Source organism: Lepidochelys olivacea (assembly GCF_965140295.1).
Source record: "Lepidochelys olivacea isolate rLepOli2 genome assembly, chromosome: 1".
Lineage (NCBI taxonomy): Eukaryota > Metazoa > Chordata > Testudines > Cheloniidae > Lepidochelys > Lepidochelys olivacea.
Window position 1 is genome coordinate 254,164,974 of NC_140411.1, and position 16,640 is coordinate 254,181,613.

The following is a 16,640-nucleotide window of genomic DNA, read 5'->3' on the forward strand; positions in this document are numbered from 1 at the left end:
TCACATCCATTTAAATGAGATGAAAACTGATCAGGGAGATTTAAAATGTCTTAATGAAACACACAGCAAAATTTGTCTTCCCCAGAAAGAGCTTAAAAATGAATAAATGCCAAATGGTGGATTTGCTGTCTTCACCCAGATAAGTGCAACATGGGGCAAATCTGGGTGCTGCTTTGTCTATACCCGCTGGTGCTGCTGACACTATTGCAATTGTTCATTTTGCTCTTGATGGTATTGCTAGCACTCCTGCTGTTTCCTTTGGGGCTGATATTCTTTCTATTTCAGAGTAGCAGCCCTGGTAGTCTGTATTCGCAAAAAGAACAGGAGGACTTGTGGCACCTTAGAGACCAACACAGTTATTTGAGCATAAGCTTTCGTGAGCTACAGCTCACTTGATCGGATGCATTCAGTGGAAAATAGAGTGGGGTATATAAATCTCCCCACTATTCTTTCTATTGACATTGCTGCTGCCATTGCTCTTGATGTCATTGCTACCTGGGCGGCTGGTACAGCGGCTGGTGGCGCGGCTGCTCTGGGTGGTCCTATTCTTGCCGCACCTGCTGGAAGCGTGGGTGCTCCCCACTATTGCTTTTCTTAAACCTGTTATTATGCCTGGGGTCGGGGGTCGCTCCACTTGCGGACGTGTTATTTGCTTCCTAGAGGCCGTAGTCGGGGCCCCAGTGTATATTGTACAAACGCAGCACAAACTCCCCGCGCTTGAAGAACTTACAATGTAAGTCGACAAGAGCGACACCGGGTGGGGAAACTGAGGCACGGGGGACGACGGTCACGTGCCCGCGGTCACCCAGGAGCTCAGTGTCAGAGCCGGGACTAGCATCCAGGGCTCCTGAGCCCCAAGCGAGCGCCAGGCGAAGCGGCCCCGGCCGCCCATGTGGCGCGGCACCTGGCGAGGCTCTTGCGGGACCTGCCCTGGCACTTGCTGCAGTTCCCGCGGCGGCCCCAGGAGGGGGCGCTGCTGCGGCGGCCGATGCGGGCCGGGCCCGGGCTCCTCGGGCGGCTCCATCCCTGCCGCCGCGCGCCCCTCCGCCGCACTCCGTTTCCCAGCGTGCAGCGCGCCCGCGCGCGCTGCCGGAAGTCCCGTGTCGGAGGCCGGGCGCCGCTGCCGCTGCCATGGCGCTGGAGACCCTCTCCCCGGACTGGGACTTCGACCGCTTCGACGACGGCTCCCAGAGTAAGCGCGGAGGGGGGCGCGGGGGCGAGACTCGAGCCCCGGGCCCCTCCCGTCAGCAGCGGGGCGCGGGCAGGAGCCGAAGGGCCGGCGCGCGCGGGGGGGAACGGGGACGGTCGCACCCGGTCCTCCAGCGGCTCCCCCCCCTCCCCCCGGCACGCGCGCACCCTGCTCGGCCGGGGAGCGAGCGACCGGCTCCGCCCTGGGCCTCTCCCGGGGGGGGGCAGCGCGCCTTGCCCGGAGCCGGCCAGTGTCCCCGTCGCTGCTGTGTCTGGCTGCCTGGGCTGAGGGTGGGGTGGCGATCGTAGCAATGTCCGGCCTGGAGAGGTCCCCATCTCCAGCCCCCTGCGCTGCGGCAGGGCCAGGTAACCTGCCCTAGCCCATCCCTGGCGGGCGTCTGCCCCCCCCGCCCTTGTTCTTACAGACCGCCAGTGATGGGGCTTCCACCGCCTCCCCGGGAAGCCTGTTCCAGAGCGTCACTGGCGGAAAGTTTTTCCTGGTATCTAACCTGGATCTCCCTTGCTGCAGCGTAAGGCAGTTTACTCCTTCTCCTGGCTTCAGTGGCTATGGAGAGCAATTGGTCCGCTTCCTCTGTACAACAGCCCTTAACATATTTTAAGATTATCATCAGGTCCCCCACTCAGTGGTCTTTTTTTCAAGACTAAACATGACCTTTCCTCATAGGTCAGGTTTTTTAAACCTTTCATCATTTTTGTTGCTCTGGCCTGGACTCTCCAGTTTGTCTACCTCTTTCCGAAAGAAAGACACCCAGAGTTAGACACAGTCCTCCAGCTGAGGCCTCACCAGTCCTGAGTAAAGCAAGACAAGTAGCTCCTTTGTGTTACATACCACACTCCTGATAATATCCCCTCAGAATATTAGCCTTTTTCGCAATTGCATGGCATTGTTGACTCATATTCAATTTGTGGTTCAAAGGTTCATCTTCCTTTTGTTTCTCCTCCCTCCACATCCCCTAAATCTATTTAAGAGGCTTTAACAAATGTTCCAAACACTGAGGTGGTAATTAAACATGGGGAGACACTGATTTTCGTCTGGTGTATTTGCATGAATTGTGGATTTTTCCTGTAGAAACAGTGAAGTCTCTTTCGTTGCAGTTTGCTGTCTTGATTAGCCGGATAAGTCATGCAGGAATAAATTAGTTCCGTGATGTGTTTTTGCTGTGGCTGGAAGGGAACTAGAGCATTTGCTTGCAATTTCACTTCAGCTTTTTTTAAAATGATGCTTAACTCTTTGTTAGCCTGCTTGTGTGCTGTCAAAAATCCATTTTTTCTCTGTCCTTGTAGACAACTTACTTTCTAAACAGACAGTGCATGCATTGTAAAATGAACGGTCACGCTGCATTAATTACAACAGTTATTACTGAGCAAATATGTCTGTCATGAGCTGATTTTTCACATATACAGTATAAGTTTCCCAAGTGGTTGTCTGTTCATGCTGTATTTATGTTATTTACTTTCAATGAAAACTGACTTGAGGTTTTATTTATAATTTCTGACAATTGTATGCACTGAAAAAGGAAAGGTTAAAGTACAGCTTTTCATAGAACGGTTTACCAGACATTAGCAGGTGTGTGGAGCTGAGAACCTCTGATATGAGGTACTTCTTTCGCACCAGCTTGATAGAAGACAAGCAGCTTACTTGTCAGTGAGCAAAGTGATAGGAAAACAAAATGGGTATGCCTGTTTTTAAAAGGAAGTCTCTTGTATTCCAAGCAAACTAGATAAAAATCCACGCTATGAAAGATGTTTTTTTTAAACTTAGTCTCATTTAACTTTACAAATAAATCTTATATCTTACTATTAAGTATTATAATTGCTTTAACAGAGGAAAAGGGGGAACCAAATCAGTCTGGTGTAGAATCATAGACTCATAGAAGTGTAGGACTGGAAGGGACCTCGAGAGGTCTTCTAGTCCAGTCCTCTGCACTCAAGGCAGGACTAAATATTATCTAGACCAGGGGTGGGCAAACTATGGCCCACAGGCCGGATCCAGCCCGTCAGGGCTTTGGATCTGGCCCACGGGATTGCCACCCCCGTCGCGCCACGGGCCCTGCACCACTCCAGGAAGTGGCTGGCACCATGTCCCTGCGGCCCCTGGGGGAGGAGGGGCAGAGGGCTCTGTGCACTGCCCTTGCCTCCAGACACTGCCCCCCGCAGCTCCCATTGGCCAGGAACGGGGAACTGTGGTCAATGGGAGCTTCGGGGGAGGTACCTACAGGGGAGGGCAGCGTGTGGAGCCCTCTGCCCCCGGCTGCAGGGACGTGGTGCTGGCCGCTTCCTGGAGTGGTGTGGTGCTAGGGTAGGCAGGCAGCCTGCCTGAGCCCCGCTGCGTGCCACTGCCACCTCGGAGCCGCTCCAGATAAGCGGCGCTGGGCTGGAGCCTGCAGCCCATACCACAACCCCCTGCCCTGAGCCCCTTCTTGCACACCGCACCCCCCCACACACCCCGCACTCCCTCCTGCACCCCAACCCCCTGCCCCAGTCTTACATTCATGGCCCTGCATGCAATTTACCCACCCAGATATGGCCCTCAGGCCAAAAAATTTACCCACTCCTGATCTAGACCATCCCTGACAGGTGTTTGTCTAACCTGCTCTTAATGTTGCATTAATGTCAGGTATATAACTGGGCTTGGCAGAATCCAGCTTTTATTTTCTTTTGACAGATAATATTGATGTTTATTTTTAAGCACTTTTTCTGTTTTTATATGTCTAAATTTTCACTGTTGCAGGAAATTGTGGGAGAGTTAGAGAATAATTATAGTAGTAGATGTTGAGATTCAAAAGGTTAAGGCTGGATAACCATTAAAACAGAAATTGTCAATATCACATGTCAAAATAAACAAAGTAAATATCCTTATCTCAAATGCTAAGAAGTTCTCAAGAAGCATTCTTTTTACTTGGCCTATCCGTGAATTTTGATTATCGATGGAAATATTTTTTGTTGGTTTGTGTGTGTACGGTGAAATTCATGTTTACCAACAAAAATCTAATCTTTCCATGCCTATATATAACAATGCAGTTCTCATTCATGAATCCTCATGGGATGATGTATACCCAGTATAGAACTACTGCCTGTTTTATTAATGAATATAAATACAATTAGAGAAATTTTATAATCTTCACTATTGAGTAAGGTTTTGCATTCTCCAAATCTTAGTGGTTTCATTTTTAATGGCTGAGAGGAAATTGAATCAATCAAATCTGAGTACAGTTTATAAAGTATTGTCTCTGCACTGATTTCCTATCCTTCTGTATAATATCTGTATCTTCTGAAATAGGATTTTTGTTCATTGCATGGAAATGACAAAATAAGATTTACTGCGTTCTCTGCTGTCCTTCCAATTAGTTTCTCAAATGAGTGAACTTGTCCAAGTGAAGAAAATATTATCTTTGCACCTACATGAGAGGCTACAAACAAAAGCTGCCTTATTATTCAAACTCTTTCTAAAACTGCCTGGCAAACAGCTTCTACCAGTTCAGTGGTTGAACATTTCTCTAAATTTGGCAGCCGACGACAGGTACTTCTAAATTGTTCTAGCCTGGATGTTGGCGTGATTGAGAGATGATTAGTAGATGCCATTGTAACAGATCAGCTGCTTCGGGAGGTAAGCATCTAGCCTGGCATTTGTAACTTTTGCCCTTTGGATGGTTACCTTCACAATCATAAGAGCTAGAAATGTTTATATTCAGTTAAAGCTTAATCCTATAGAAACCAATGGATATCTGCCCCACTTCCAGGAAGTGGCAAGCTTTCTACTTGCCTCTTGTGAATGTGCTTTTTCAAATACTGAGGTAGCTACCGAATTCCTTCAGTATCCAATTGAACCTACTCTGGTCCTGATTCTGAAAATATCTATGTGTGCGGTTAATTTTATTCTCATGAGTAGCCCAATTGAAATCAATGGGACTACTTATATGCTTAATGTTTTTGTGTGTATGTTTGCGGCATCAAAGCTTATATTTTGCCCACTTAATTGTTTTTTATGGGGACAAGATAGAACAGCTGTTTTTCTCTTCTACAGGATGCTGCACATCAGTGGTGGAATAGTGTGATTCTTGTTAATATCATTTATAAAGTATTTTCTCTGCACTGGCTCCCAGGGAAAAAAAACTTATTGCACACATTTTACCCACAGCAATGAATATATAGCAAAACTATTTCCTTCATATGTATCAGGTCCTCATATGGCACTGTGCTTTTGACTCTAGATGGCACTATGTATTTTGATGGATTTCTGTTAAGCTTGCATAGCATTATACAAAGTTGTTGCCACCTCTACGTTAATCCATTTGCTATAATGCGGTGTGCACATTTAATTGAAAGCATCGACCACAATCGCAGTTTTGCTTTTGTTCTTATTACAATGGATCACTGGTTCTGTTTGAATCGATGCCTTACTGTTTTTAATAGTGAGAGTTGCATGTTGATTTTTTTTATTGGTATATATATTTGTGTGCAAGGACTCAGGGGGCATAAACTATTACAGACACAAAAAAGGCGGGTACAGTCAAATAAGTTTGAAAACCACTGATCTAGGCTGTAAAGTCTTTGGGGCAAGTATTCCATTTCTTTGGGGCATTTTAACTACAGTAGAACCTTAGAGTTATGAACTGACCAGTCAACCATGCATTTTATTTGGAGCCAGAAGTACGCAATCAGGCAGCAGCAGAGACCAAAAAAAAAAAAAGAGCGAGAGCAAGTACAGTACAGTACTGGGTTAAATGTAAACTACTAAAAAAGTAGTGTTTTTCTTCTGCATGGTAAATTTTCAAAGGTGTATTAAGTCAATGTTCAGTTGTAAATTGTTGAAAGAACAACCATGACGTTTTGTTCAGAGTTATGAACAACCTCCATTCCCGAGGTGTTCGTAACTCTGAGGTTCTACTATATCGCAAAGTGCCTTGAGCTCATATAACACTAAATAAAAAATAAAGAACCCTTCAGCTTAGTGGGTATTGTGTTAATGTAAAGTTTTATTGCTTGATTTGCCCAGTTTGACTTTGTATAACTGTCATTTTTAGGTAGCTTTATTTTCAACAAACACTAAAATATTCTAACGTGGTGGTATAATTACTGTTGCTTTCTTCTACCATTGGGGAGGATACCGTAGTCCTAACACACAGTGGAAGCTGAATCCTTGCTTTATATGCAATACTCAACTCAGTCTTAACTATGGAGCAGTAATCTGTGACACTATAGTAACAAGTATACCTTTTTGTATATTTTGATGAATCCAGGTAAATCAGAAATATGGCACTCATTCAGATTTTTGATTTTTAAATACTGTATCATGGTGAAAATAAGTGGAATTTATAAAGATAAGTGACCTGCATACTTAATTTACCAACTTACACAAATATTCTTTATATTTGTGCAGTGGAATGTTGCTCGCATATATCACCACTTTTGGCAGTGAGTGGGCTGCCAAACTTCATTTGGCCATCTAATTTCTGAGTGGTGGTAGAACAGAATACTCTGACAGAGGGAGAGTTAGCTTGAAGGTTAGAATTCTGGGTGGTGACTTAAGACAACATAATCCTGCAATCAGAGTAGGAGGTAGTGTTGGAAACGGCTATTTTTAATGCAGTTACCAGTGAGTTCTAAGAAGTGATAAGACGCTCATTGCCTCAAGGGTATAATATTACCATAGATGTTTGGCTAGAGGGATCTCTCTTTCAGTTAATGTGCAATATTAAGTAACAGATGTCATAATTTATGTTGTCCATATATGCTGTCTCCTTAGTATCTTCATGTTGTAAAGTTGACATCTCTGGTAATTTAGCTTGTTTAAGGTCAGTCTTGAAAATGTCATTTTTTAGTTTATGCATAATGGTTTTGCTGCTTCTGGCAAATAACATAACTTCCCTTTAAATTGATACATTTGAGTTTAAAATCTCATTATAAGCAAGGGAAAAACTTGCATCTTCTTGGTGTCAACCTTGTTAACTGAAAGTGATTTAAGGAGACAATGTTATAAACTAAATAACAGATTAAACTAGATCTTACTTTAAATAATCTGTAGGATATTCCAGTTCAGTGAGTATCCTGTAGAATACTTTAACTTTATGATACTACATAAATATTACTATTTACTCTTAGAAATTCATGCTGAAGTACAGTTGAAGAATTATGGGAAATTTCTTGAGGAGTATACTTCTCAGCTGAGGAGAATAGAAGATGCATTGGATGACTCAGTTGGAGATGTTTGGGACTTCAAACTTGATCCTATAGCATTAAAGGTCTGTATATATTTAATGCATATTGGAATTATCTATGTCTTCTACAAATTAAAATAATGCATTTCGGAGGCATTCAGTTGTGATTTCACTAATGATTCTCTGGAATGATCAGATTTATTGGGCAAACATTTTCATATTCAATCAATACAAAACTGTCAAATTAAATGGAGAAATTTGATTGTCCAGTAGCTTATAGTTCTGTTACCAAGCATCTATGAAAAGCCTTCAGATGGAGCCCTCATTTCAGAATACAATATTTATTCTCTCCTGGGCTGCATGAGAATCATAAGGCTGAAGCTGTTGGTGTCATGGTGTGCTAATCTGGAAGCCAAAAAAAATCTCTTGCTTGCAAATGAGTTGTATAGTTGGAAGAGAGTTTGAAGGTATTGCAAGGTCTCTGCCGTTGAACTCTACTAGTCAGATTTCTGAGCTGCATTTATGAGAGAGTAGAATCATCCTGAGCGTATGGTCTTGGCCTAATGGCCTCTTTATCTCCCTATCTGATCAGTGGAATGCCGTTGTCAGCCAAGTTTTGCCTGCATATTTCAGGCTTTAGAGTTTTCTTCCCCAAATGACCTAGGGCAGGTTGTTCTCTGATCGTGTTAGGATGTTGGGATGCTAAATGAGTCCTGTCCCTCCATCATTGATAATTAGGATCTTTAGAGCCTAGATAGCGATTGTGTTGGTCAGACACAAACTCTCTGGAAAAGGGTGCTTGCAGGGTGTCTAATTTGTTAATCTACAGCTGTTGGAAAAAGTGTACACCATCTCTTTCTTGTATCCTGTTCAAACCTTTTAGAAGTGTTAGTAACCACTGGCTGTAGAGTCTAGGATGTTCATGGCACTTCTATGGGCCAGTAGCCATTGTGCCTTTTGTCTGGAGTGGACCTGAAGCCTTTTTTAGTTGTGATTTATTTAAAGTGATGCTTCTGTTGGTAGAACTAAATAGAACTATAAACTTTTTTGAATCTTACAAGTTACAGAGAACTGTTTCAAATATCTTTCTAATAAAGTTACCTTCAGGTAAAATATTTAAAAGTATATTAGTATTAAGATATTTTTAAAAAGCTAAAACAAAAATATTTTTGAGGTTACACTGTAATCAGTCACTTATATATATTTTCCTTTTACCCTGGAAAGGAAAAGGTCCATGCAATTGTGCCCTTATATTTGTTCAGTCTTTTAATTGTGCCCCAAAATTTTCCCCAACCCATTTTAACCATAAAATAGCAAATCATTGATGATTGTAGGAGAATATAATTTCACATTTTTTTCTCTATCCTTTGGAGCTTAGTGAAACTTAAAAGAATCCTACATTCTGAGCAGTTCAAGGAACCAAATTCTTGCATACAATTCTTGTTCTGTACAGAAGAACAGACTATATGAGCACAGTGGTGTAAACTGAGCCATGCACAGATATACTTGCAACTAAAATACAAGTTAGGTTACATTTTGTCTCAATAGCCTCAAGAACTGCATTTTAAAGGAGGGCAACCCCCCCCCCCACACACACACAATAGTCATCCTCCCTTAAAAGCCAGTTATTTCTCTGGTCACAGACTTCCTGTCCTTCATGAAGTACAAGATATTAGTTCTTTTTTTATGTTGAATTTACAGGCATTATTTAAAAACAGAATTTAACTTTTATCCCCTTCTGGAACATGCCTGCCTAGAGGGCTAAACTTTGAACTTGTGCATCCAGTCTCAGTGTTAGTGTGCACAAATGGGCTGGAAAAGCTCTTGGCTGACTTTCAAATCCAAAATAGGTGTTTATATATGCAAATACATGTCTTGCCTGCACAAATAAGTATGCACACATTTTTGTGATTGCAAGATTAGAAGCCATTTAAACATTGGGCCCAGTAGATTTGTCTTACAGCAGTCAGGACTTTTTGCTTTAATATTTCTATAATTGTTATAAATTTCACGTAGTTCATTTGTCTTTTACCCTTACATACCTTCACGAAACAGGACTTGATGAGTCTACGTAGTATGAGAACTGGATATTTCCTCCATGGTAGCGTGCCAGTAGCATACACTTAGTGTCTTTTTGGTACTGAGTGCATTTGGAACTAGGTTGAAAAAATTAAGTTGCTTAACATAATCACATAAATGGTGTTTCTTTTTAGTAATTAAACATACGCTTTTTTAAAGAAAGTCTTCTAATATTTCTATTTTTTAATTAATGTTTAGCTTTTGCCCTATGAACAGTCTTCCCTGCTGGAGCTCATAAATACAGAAAACAAGGTAAAATGCTTTAAACTTAGAATTTTTTAATTATAAGAACTCTGTAGTAAAATCTGTAAATGTTTTTTTCTGTAGAGCGCTTTGAACATGAAAAGTGCTACAAGTGTCAGATGTGTGTTTATTACACTTTTATATTACCCGTGTAATTCTGTTTTTTTCCTTGATGAGTCTAGGTTCTGAACAAAGTAATAACTGTGTATGCTGCCCTTTGCTGTGAAATCAAGAAGTTAAAATATGAGGTAATTCCTACAGCCTGTCTTTATTACTGTTACAAAATGTTTGCAGTTTGGCAAACTGAAATGTAGATTTTGCATCTTGGCTTTTTTTAGCTTCTAAACCTGCAAACATAAGCCATGTATTTTTGTAAATTGAGTATTTATATCTTTTTAATTTGGAAAAAAATCTCTCCTTTTGTTGGTAGGCGGAAACTAAATTTTATAATGGCCTCTTGTTTTATGGAGAAGGAGGTAAGTAGTTCCCTTTATAATGACAGTTAGTGTTATGCTGTTGCTTCTTCTTATATTAAAATAATTGCAGTCTTATGTTCTAGACATTAGAAATTTACTTTTACTACATTTTGGCTATTGATAAAAACCTGAAACTCCTGGTCTCTGTTACAATACATGACCTGCATATCAGTGTCTTGTAACTACACTGAATTAACATCAAACATCATTAAGATTTTAGTTAGAAAGAGCCATTATCTGCAGTGAAGCACTGGTGTAGTAGTGGGAACTTCCTTGATATTTTGTCTCTGCTTTACATATGTGTGGACGGCTTATGTGAGAGGCAGGAAGTGGGGACTGGTGACAAGAGTGTGACAAGAGAGTGTCTGAACACTTTTGGCTTTTAAGGAAGGATTTGGAGAGAGGGCAGGGCACTGGTCGTACAAAGACAGGGAGACCATTTCTTTCAGAAAGTGTAGCATGAGGCTTTTTTTTTTAAAAAAAAGATTTCATCTTCCCTTTTAACACTGAAACCTTTAATGTGGGTTCACACTGCCTTGTATTTTAAAAAAGTACTTTGCAGTTATTTTTCAAGGTTTCTATATTGAATATAAGAAAAGGAGTACTTGTGGCACCTTAGAGACTAACCAATTTATTAGAGCATAAGCTTTCGTGAGCTACAGCTCACTTCATCAGATGCATATCGTGGAAACTGCAGCAGACTTTATATATACAGAGAGAATATGAACCAATACCTCCTCCCACCCCACTGTCCTGCTGGTAATAGCTTATCTAAAGTGATCATCAGGTGGGCCATTTCCAGCACAAATCCAGGTTTTCTCACCCTCCACCCCCCCACACAAATTCACTCTCCTGCTGATGATAGCCTATCCAAAGTGACAACTCTTTACACAATGTGCATGACAATCAAGTTGGGCTATTTCCTGCACAAATCCAGGTTTTCTCACATCCCCCCACCCCCATACACACACAAACTCACTCTCCTGCTGGTAATAGCTCATCCAAACTGACCACTCTTCAAGTTTAAATTCAAGTTAAACCAGAACATCTGGGGGGGGGGGGGTAGGAAAAAACAAGAGGAAACAGGCTACCCTGCATAATGACTTAGCCACTCCAAGTCTCTATTTAAGCCTAAATTAATAGTATCCAATTTGCAAATGAATTCCAATTCAGCAGTTTCTCACTGGAGTCTGGATTTGAAGTTTTTTTGTTTTAAGATCGCGACCTTCATGTCTGTGATTGCGTGACCAGAGAGATTGAAGTGTGTGTGTGTGTGTGTGTGTATATATATTTATTTTGACATAACACCGGACTCTGCTTATATAAACGTGGTCATAGGCTTTTTTCCAATTGGTAGATCATAAGATCTCACTCTGGGTGAAAGTTACTTTTTTTTTTTTTTTTTTTACAGCGTAAAACTGACAGGAGATCTGAATTCTCCTCCAGACTGTGCTATTGACCTCCTGTGTGACCTCAGGCCTAGTCACTAAACTTCTGTTTTTCCCATCAGAAAGATAGAGAAGATAATGCCTCTTTTACAGTAGCCTCGTGAAGCTCAGTTCATTAGAGTTTTGTAAAGCCTTTTGAAATCCTTACATAGACGGTACTATAGAAGAGTGTAAACTCTTTCAGGTAGAGACTGTGACTAGCACATTCTAGGTGCTATGTAAAATATGACTGTCTTGGTTCTTTTGATGAATCATTTCTCTAACTGCAGATAACTTTTTAAAGCAGACTTCTATCAGACATGTGTTTAAAGCCTTTTGAATCATAGTGACATACTGCCAAACTGTAACAAAGGTCTCCCTCAAAAATGTTCTGCCTCATTGGCAAGGAGAAAAGAGGGCTGCAGTAGCTATAAGCTTCTTATTCTGTGACAGCAGTTTGGTCCTGCTGTTTCTCCTCTTCCTCCTGGAGAAGCCAGCAACAGGGAGTGGGTGGGAATGCAGTCCTCCAACCAACAACACCTCTAGATGCACGAGAGCCAGCTGTTCCTCTTGTAGCAGCTGCCATAACAATTGTAGGCTTACCTGGGTGAGCAGAAGCTAGCTAGGTCCCCGTCTTGAAGGGGTCTGAAAATATGAGGTGGAGCATTTTTGAGTTGGCCTCTGGGGGAAAAAAATATCCGTCCTCCCCACTCCTCCTCTCCCAATGTGACACATTCCTGTCCTCCACCATCACATCACGATGCACAGGGCTGGGCTAGGGGTGGTGTCAGCAAGATGTTTATTTGGGGTATACATCAAATTTAACAGAGTGATTTGTATATAAAAAAGTGTGTGTTGGGGAAAGATACAGTCTTTAGGAATCTTAGAGCCTCCTATTGCAGAAGAGTAGAGCCTAGCTGCTTGTGCCTTTCATCCCCTTTGATTGGTTTATATTGACATACATTTTCAAGGCTATCTTCTTAAAACAAAGTGGGTAGAAACTTTAAAAGGCTGAGATTTTCTATCACTGGACCTGAAGTCAGCTCTTTTAACAAAGTCTTGCACAAGCCCCCTCCAGACTGCCATTAGAAAAGCAATTATTGTGTATACTATAGTAAGGTTTCAAATTAAATCCACAATACCACAGGTGCTTAATCCCTATTGTGGATTAACTTCTTACCCAGTTTAATTTTTAAAATTAAAGCTATTGTTATTCGTAGTGGTCTGGTATAAAAGTTTTAACGCATTAAGTTTTTAATAAAAAGAAAAGGAGTACTTGTGGCACCTTAGAGACTAACAAATTTATTTGAGCATAAAAGCTTTTGTGAGCTACAGCTTAATAAATTAGTTAGTCTCTAAGGTGCCACAGGTACTCCTTTTCTTTTTGTGAATACAGACTAACACGGCTGCTACTCTGAAACCTGTCATTAAGTTTTTAATAACTCCCAGGTGGATGCATTTTAAAACCCTGTATGCCAGATTTTGTCAGATGAGATTTTATGGCCAATTATAATCACCAGAATAATGTGTTTACAAACATAAATGCTGACACGATGTTAAATTGGTACTCCAGGAAACTTGGTACTTTGTAACATCCTATTATTTATGTTGAGGGTAGTGCTCTGAAGCCCTAGTTATGGACCAGGACCCCATGGTACTAGGTCCTGTAGAAATACAGAACAAGAAGATGTTCTCTGTTTAGCAAAGCACAGTCAAGTCTTTGTTAAGGATTCATTGGAAATACATTGCCTTATAGCAGTGTGCTTTAATTAAAGGTCAAACAAAATTGGTTTGTCATCCAGACTTGAGTGTAATGAATAGGTTTGTCTGATATTCCTAGTCAGTGAAGCTTTTGTTTATCTTTCAAGCCACAGATTCCAGCATGGTGGAAGGTGATTCCCAAATACAGATGGGAAGATTTATTTCATTTTTACAGGTAAAGAGTGCATCTTGGCTTTGGAGCAGTTGTACTCTGTTTTTTTCTACTTCTCAAATGGACTCATCAGTTACAGTATCCTATTTACATCCCATTCAAAGGTATTGGGAGTCACTTTTGTGTGCAGATTACAATTTCTTGCCTGCACATCTGTCTCAACCAACCTCCTTCACTCATCCTTTCAAATAGAGAGCTGTTAGGTGCAGTTTGTTCACTATTGTGTTTCTGCACTTAAAGCTGTTTCAAGCACTGTAAGCCCCAGTGTGAGAAGGTTAAAAGATTTTCAGATTCGGTTCCCAAATAAACTAGTTTATCTAAACAGACTTCAACAGGAAAAAATGTAGTGGGACTCTGTCACTTTCTGTTAAAGGTCTAACATTCTGATGCATGTTTCTGATGGTAAATTTTAGTTTTCCACTGAATAAAAAGTGGTAGTGCTGGCAGGAATTAAACTATTTGTTTGTTCATCTTCCTTTAGCTTATAGAAAGAGGTAAGATTAAAACAAGCAATTTAAAAAAAAATTGTTGATGCCGCACAAAAAATATTCTGGGGAGTAACATGCCTCTTAGAAACAATTGTGTTTATTACCAAGGACACTTGAATGAAAACAGGATGTGTGTTTCCAAGGATTTCCTTTGTTCTTGATGTTCATTCTACACTAGAAGTTATCATTATTTTTCTGGAATGATTTCCATAGCAAGTGATTGTCCAATCACAAACAGGATCCTGTTGTCATGAAAAATTTACTTGTAGTAAAAAATGAAAAATATATACTGCTTAAGCAAAACTGTGTCTAGAAAATGTAAATTCAGCCTTCATTAAACAGGACTTTATTTACTGTCTTGTAAATATCATGTATCAGAGTTCTTAGTGGTCCCCTTTGGTAGACCAAAGATCAGAGGAAAATACTTGCTAAGCTCTCCTGCATGCAGTTACTAATATCTCTGCCTTTTCTTGTGCACTTTCTGTCTCCTGATCTTTGTTCTTTCCTGCTTAGCCATCAGCTTTCTTTTTCACTTTTTACCTCCCAATTTCTTCTACTCATCTGTTCAGGGGAGAAGATTTGTTGATGGCTCTGTGGGCCCATGCTACATGTGCTTCTGTGGCTCAGCTGAGAGTTCTGGGAGCTAGGAGGAGAGAGTGGCTGAGTGGGTGTTTGCTTACACTCCTGTATGTAAGATATCATCCCAGGACCATAGAGGGAAGGTTGGGGAGCTTTCAAATATCTGTATCCGATTCCTGCTTTATAAGAATCTGTAGGAAGAATCTCTCCTTACTGAGTCTGTCCTGTTCCCATTGCTGTGCTCCACTTTCTAGTCCCCAAAAGGAATAAGCTGGTGGCAGTGTCTACCATCTGGGAAACACTAATACGGTAGTGATGTGCAGAGCTGGCAGAGGGATCAGAATATGCTGTTTTCGTATAGCTGCTACATAAACATATTCGCTGTTTGTTATGGATTTGGCAGTTCTTGGTATCCAGAGATTGTTCTCAGCAGATGTAACAGCTAAATATTTACCGAGGTGATATTAAAGAGACAAGCTATCATACTAATTTAGGAATACCTGGCAATGTTTCACTACCCTCTGCAGGATTAAACCACATAATCTTTAATATACTTAGAAGATTTTCAAAATCTGTCAGTTGTTTGCAGCATAGTCTGTTGCTGACAGCTGGATATGTGCCATGAAATTGGACTTTCTGCCTTAAGCATTTAAAGGGGCAATGTTAACTGGTTCTAGGCCTGAAATTTAGGTTCTGTTTTTAGAAACCTCAAAGCCAAATACAGAAAGAATGTTTAAATGAAAATGAAGTTAAAACCCAAACAACATTTTTAAGCAAGTGAAAAGCAAAAAGTGAAACTGACCAAGCTGTTCACATGTCCAAGACGAGTGAAATGTAAACCAACTGCATATATAATAAAAAGCCAATTTAGAATTTTTCAAACTCTTCCGTTTGATATAGTTTAAAGCCAGAAAGTACCAATAGGTCATCTAGTTTGACCTGAATACCTCAGACCATTACGTTTCACCCAGTTATCCATGTGTTGAGCCCAGTAACTTGTGTTTTAGCCAAACACATCTTCCAAAATGGCATCTAGTCTTGAGTTGAAAACTATCCACCACTTCCCTTGGTAATTTGTTATAATTGTTAAGTACCTGCATTTTGAATTTTTTTGGCGTAATTTCTAACTTGAATTTGTCTGGCTTCAGCTTCCATCCATTGGTTCTTGTTATACCTGTCTCCACTAAATTAAAGAGCCCTTTAGTACCTGGTATTTTCTCCACGTGAAGGTACTTATGCACTGTAATCATGTCACCTCTCAATCTTCTTTTGATAAGCAAAACGGATTGAGCTGTTTAAGTCTCACTGTAAAGCATTTTCTCCAGCCCTAGAGTCACTTTTGTGGCTCTTTTCTGCCCCCTCTTCAGTTTTTCAACATCTTTTTTAAAATGTGGATATTTGAACTGGACACAGTATTCCAATATTGGTCTCACCCATGCTGTATTAAAAAGGTAACAATCACCTCCTACTCCCCTGTTTATGCATCCAAGGATCACATTAGCCCTTTTTGCCACAGTATGACACTGTTTATTTGCTTGTCCACTATGACCCCGGATCCTTTTCAAAGTCACTGTTTTCCAGGATACAGTCCCCATTTTATAGGTATGGCCTGTATTCCTGGTACCTAGATATATTTACTTTTGGCTGTATTGAAATGAATTCTGTTTGGATGGGGCCAGCTTACCAAGTGATCCAGATCGCTCTGTATGACTGCCCTGTCCTCGTTATTTACCACTCCACCATTGATTTCAGTGTGTATCATCACTAGGGGAGATTTGCCAGATGACTTCATAATCCTATCCAGTTTACGGCTGCATTTCAAATTTTCACTCCTGTTCTTGTGTCCCTTGCTGAATTCTCTGTCCTCTCCACTTTCAGTTTTAAATCCAGCATGTCAGTAACTCATGAAAATAATCTTTTTTTCTGTCTGTAAGTGTAGCTATTTATCTGTAATCTGTCTGATTTGTGGCTTTAGCTTGGCATGGCTTCAAAGAGAACAATGGTTGTTTAGGGCTAGAGCAGACTTTTTAAACTTTTTAGGCTATGTA

General features: G+C 40.9%; 1 protein-coding gene across 3 annotated transcripts in view; it reads left to right on the forward strand.

Annotated features, from left to right (window-relative positions):
• Nucleotides 1–16,640, forward strand: part of WASHC4 (WASH complex subunit 4) — a 66,077-nt gene continuing 49,437 nt past the window's right edge. For 2 of the 3 annotated variants that reach the window (XM_084624156.1, XM_084624157.1), the window contains exons 1-6: nucleotides 1–1,192; nucleotides 7,312–7,451; nucleotides 9,645–9,698; nucleotides 9,872–9,937; nucleotides 10,120–10,165; nucleotides 13,461–13,528. In XM_084624156.1, the coding sequence (XP_084480282.1) occupies nucleotides 1,132–1,192; nucleotides 7,312–7,451; nucleotides 9,645–9,698; nucleotides 9,872–9,937; nucleotides 10,120–10,165; nucleotides 13,461–13,528 (435 nt within the window). In that variant the 5' untranslated portion in view covers nucleotides 1–1,131. The remainder of the gene's footprint in view (nucleotides 1,193–7,311; nucleotides 7,452–9,644; nucleotides 9,699–9,871; nucleotides 9,938–10,119; nucleotides 10,166–13,460; nucleotides 13,529–16,640) is intronic. The other variant, XM_084624155.1, reaches the window with a different exon arrangement.